The 5,000-nt window shown below is 44.9% G+C and overlaps 1 protein-coding gene across 1 annotated transcript in view; it reads left to right on the top strand.

The window, feature by feature from the left end:
• The window catches only part of LOC110505895 (neurexin-3a), a 651,746-nt gene that overhangs the window by 122,256 nt on the left and 524,490 nt on the right, over positions 1–5,000 (top strand). The window contains exon 6 of the mRNA XM_090221316.1: positions 500–661. Coding sequence (XP_090077442.1) covers positions 500–661 — 162 coding nt within the window. The remainder of the gene's footprint in view (positions 1–499; positions 662–5,000) is intronic.

Raw genomic sequence — 5,000 nt, 5'->3', positions numbered from 1 at the left:
TTTAATACTCCTCGTGTGTGGAACTAGCCGCACATCTCTATACTTGTCAATGTCTCAATAAACCACCTATCAGTTGAACACAAACTAAAACAAGCACAATCAATTTGTCCTTGGTGTTGTTGGCATCTTACTAACCATTCAAACCTAACCAAATTCCAAAATCCCCTAAGAAATCACATATTCTAACCTGCATTCGAAGTTAAAGAAAATATACTGCTGATATATATTCTCTACCTGACCTTGTTGAACCTAAGAGTTGAAGTACATGACATAATCAGTGAGGAATCCAGTGACACGGTCCTGGTTTTGGGACTGGGCCACACACCTGAAGCCATTACTCTATAGAGCGAGCATAACCAAAACACAACTGAGACAATATCCAGACAAAAAAAAACCCTAACAAACGTATTCCCTGGTACATGAGAGGAACCCAATTCCTAACCAACCCCAAGATGGTCATGAGTGGACTTTCTCCTTCCTGGTTCTTCCCGTTGTCTAGGTGACGTTATCGGTTGACGGCATCCTGACGACCACGGGCTACACCCAGGAGGACTACACCATGCTGGGATCCGATGACTTCTTCTACGTGGGTGGAAGCCCCAGTACCGCCGACCTGCCTGGGTCTCCTGTCAGCAACAACTTCATGGGCTGCCTCAAAGAGGTGAGACTGCTGGCAGTATGTACCTTTTAGATTTGAAAAGGAAGAGGCTGTGAGTGAGTGAGACTGCTTGAGTGAGACTGCTGGCAGTATGTACCTTTTAGATTTGAAAAGGAAGAGGCTGTGAGTGAGTGAGACCGCTGGCAGTATGTACCTTTTAGATTTGAAAAGGAAGAGGCTGTGAGTGAGTGAGACCGCTGGCAGTATGTACCTTTTAGATTTGAAAAGGAAGAGGCTGTGAGTGAGTGAGACCGCTGGCAGTATGTACCAGTATATATTACTTCTTAACGAAATTAGTTATTGAAAAGGATTTTGCTGGTGAGCAAGAGCTGCACCTTTTCCTTTTCAATGATTATCAAATTGTTTGGTTGCCCCTCGACTCAAGATGGTTGAACCTTTTTCCATTTCTACATTTCCATTTGATTAATTTAGCAGAATCTCTCAGAAACCTGTGTTTCTAAAATGGTTGGTCAGGACTATCTTGTCCAGCGGGACAAGGTAGTCCTGAATGTTTGGGAACTGATACTATGCTACACTGTGTGTTCACTAAAAGGTTACTTGTAAAAAAGAGAGCATTTTGCAATGCGTATTATGCTCTGTGGGTCTCATGAAATCAAGACTGAATTCAATAAAGCCCATCTGGTTTTGAAGAAGGGAGACACAAACTTTCAAGATCTTCTTGGAGCCGTCTGATCAAATTCACAGTGGTTATACCACCGACATCAAACTGTTGCAGGGGTATTTCATTTGGTTTTTTAATTGCTGGTAAATAATTTGTTTGCGGATGGGGACGTCTAGCAGTGGCTTGGTTGCAGAGGCTCGGGTGAAGAGATGGACTGGGATTGGTTGACTGGGTCAAACGTGACAAAAGGAAGCGAAGGGACTGATTAGACGCTGATGTAGCGTTGTTCGTTCTGCGTTGTGTACTTTTAATTAGGACGCTGCCACAACTGGAGGTCTGCTAGTTGAATTATTTTTATTTGCCCTGCACACGAAGAGACAACACACATTATGTTAACCCTTGGCACAGTCCTAGCTCTCAGGCACCTTGCTAGCCGAAGGTCAGGCAAAAGAGCGCAAGGAAATAACAGGTGCTGTGTGCACACATTCAGTGCACAACAGCACACCATACAACACAAGTAAAATGATACAGAACATAATTCGGACAAAATAAAAGACATACCCGCACACGAAGAGACAACACACAATATGTTATCCCTTGGCGCAGTCATAGCTCTCAGGCATCTGCGCAAGCACATGGACCCTCACTCAAACACTTGGCCAAAGTACTCAGACGTTACAATAGATACCCTAAGTTAACGAGCTTGGTGAAACTTGTTAACATAAATCTTTATATTATCCACATTGTAACACACTTATGGTTGCTTAACAGCACATTGTGTAACATTATTAAACAATTTCGGGGCCAAGGACAACATACCTTGCTATGCTGAAGGTCAGGCAAAAGAGAACAGTAAGGGGGTACGGAAATACCCGCGATGGACCAAACCAAAATATACACAACTTTTACAATCACATGTGCGTACAATATTGATATGAAAAAGTGTTTGTACACCAAAGAAAAACATTAGCTATGCAGCTGAAATTAAATAAAAAACACACTGAATTATTATTATCAAATAATTAACATCCCCTCTTGACTTGGCCTATTTGAATTGGTCCTTGTGTGCAACTTGGTGCAATAATCTAGGGGAACAACATCACACTGCTACACTGACATTCAGCAGAAACACACACACACACACACACACACACAGAAACACACACACACACACAGAAACAAACACACACACACACAGAAACACACACACACACAGAAACACACACACACACAGAAACACACACAAACCTATGCACGCTCCCTGGAGCTGGTGATGTCATCCTTTAGCGCCAGCAATCACTACTGTTACACTGGGCCTTTACCCCTACCTACACTATACTGACCCAGTCACTACTGTAACACTGGGCCTTTACTGACCCAATCACTACTGTTACACTGGGCCTTTACCCCTACCTACATTATACTGACCCAGTCACTACTGTTACACTGGGCCTTTACACCTACCTACATTATACTGACCCAATCACTACTGTTACACTGGGCCTTTACCCCTACCTACATTATACTGACCCAGTCACTACTGTTACACTGGGCCTTTACTGACCCAGTCACTACTGTAACACTGGGCCTTTACTGACCCAATCACTACTGTTACACTGGGCTTTTACCCCTACCTACATTATACTGACCCAGTCACTACTGTTACACTGGGCCTTTACTGACCCAATCACTACTGTTACACTGGGCCTTTACCCCTACCTACACTATACTGACCCAGTCACTACTGTTACACTGGGCCTTTACTGACCCAATCACTACTGTTACACTGGGCCTTTACCCCTACCTACACTATACTGACCCAGTCACTACTGTAACACTGGGCCTTTACTGACCCAATCACTACTGTTACACTGGGCCTTTACCCCTACCTACATTATACTGACCCAGTCACTACTGTTACACTGGGCCTTTACCCCTACCTACATTATACTGACCCAGTCACTACTGTAACACTGGGCCTTTACCCCTACCTACATTATACTGACCCAGTCACTACTGTAACACTGGGCCTTTACTGACCCAATCACTACTGTTACACTGGGCTTTTACCCCTACCTACATTATACTGACCCAGTCACTACTGTTACACTGGGCCTTTACTGACCCAATCACTACTGTTACACTGGGCCTTTACTGACCCAATCACTACTGTTACACTGGGCCTTTACTGACCCAATCACTACTGTTACACTGGGCCTTTACCCCTACCTACATTATACTGACCCAGTCACTACTGTTACACTGGGCCTTTACCCCTACCTACATTATACTGACCCAGTCACTACTGTTACACTGGGCCTTTACTGACCCAATCACTACTGTTACACTGGGCCTTTACCCCTACCTACATTATACTGACCCAGTCACTACTGTTACACTGGGCCTTTACTGACCCAGTCACTACTGTAACACTGGGCCTTTACTGACCCAGTCACTACTGTAACACTGGGCTTTTACCCCTACCTACATTATACTGACCCAGTCACTACTGTTACACTGGGCCTTTACCCCTACCTACATTATACTGACCCAGTCACTACTGTTACACTGGGCCTTTACTGACCCAATCACTACTGTTACACTGGGCCTTTACCCCTACCTACATTATACTGACCCAGTCACTACTGTTACACTGGGCCTTTACCCCTACCTACATTATACTGACCCAGTCACTACTGTTACACTGGGCCTTTACTGACCCAATCACTACTGTTACACTGGGCCTTTACCCCTACCTACATTATACTGACCCAGTCACTACTGTTACACTGGGCCTTTACTGACCCAGTCACTACTGTAACACTGGGCCTTTACCCCTACCTACATTATACTGACCCAGTCACTACTGTTACACTGGGCCTTTACTGACCCAGTCACTACTGTTACACTGGGCCTTTACTGATCCAATCACTACTGTTACACTGGGCCTTTACTGACCCAGTCACTACTGTAACACTGGGCCTTTACCCCTACCTACATTATACTGACCCAGTCACTACTGTTACACTGGGCCTTTACTGATCCAATCACTACTGTTACACTGGGCCTTTACTGACCCAGTCACTACTGTAACACTGGGCCTTTACCCCTACCTACATTATACTGACCCAGTCACTACTGTTACACTGGGCCTTTACTGACCCAGTCACTACTGTTACACTGGGCCTTTACTGACCCAGTCACTACTGTTACACTGGGCCTTTACTGATCCAATCACTACTGTAACACTGGGCCTTTACTGACCCAATCACTACTGTTACACTGGGCCTTTACTGACCCAGTCACTACTGTTACACTGGGCCTTTACCCCTACCTACATTATACTGACCCAGTCACTACTGTAACACTGGGCCTTTACTGACCCAATCACTACTGTTACACTGGACCTTTACTGACCCAGTCACTACTGTTACACTGGGCCTTTACCCCTACCTACATTATACTGACCCAGTCACTACTGTAACACTGGGCCTTTACTGACCCAATCACTACTGTTACACTGGACCTTTACTGACCCAGTCACTACTGTTACACTGGGCCTTTACCCCTACCTACATTATACTGACCCAGTCACTACTGTAACACTGGGCCTTTACCCCTACCTACATTATACTGACCCAATCACTACTGTTACACTGGGCCTTTACTGATCCAATCACTACTGTTACACTGGGCCTTTACTGACCCAGTCACTACTGT

Source organism: Oncorhynchus mykiss, chromosome 25 (assembly GCF_057628025.1).
Source record: "Oncorhynchus mykiss isolate SJ-2025 chromosome 25, ASM5762802v1, whole genome shotgun sequence".
NCBI lineage: Eukaryota > Metazoa > Chordata > Actinopteri > Salmoniformes > Salmonidae > Oncorhynchus > Oncorhynchus mykiss.
This window is presented reverse-complemented; position numbering and strand designations above follow the sequence as displayed.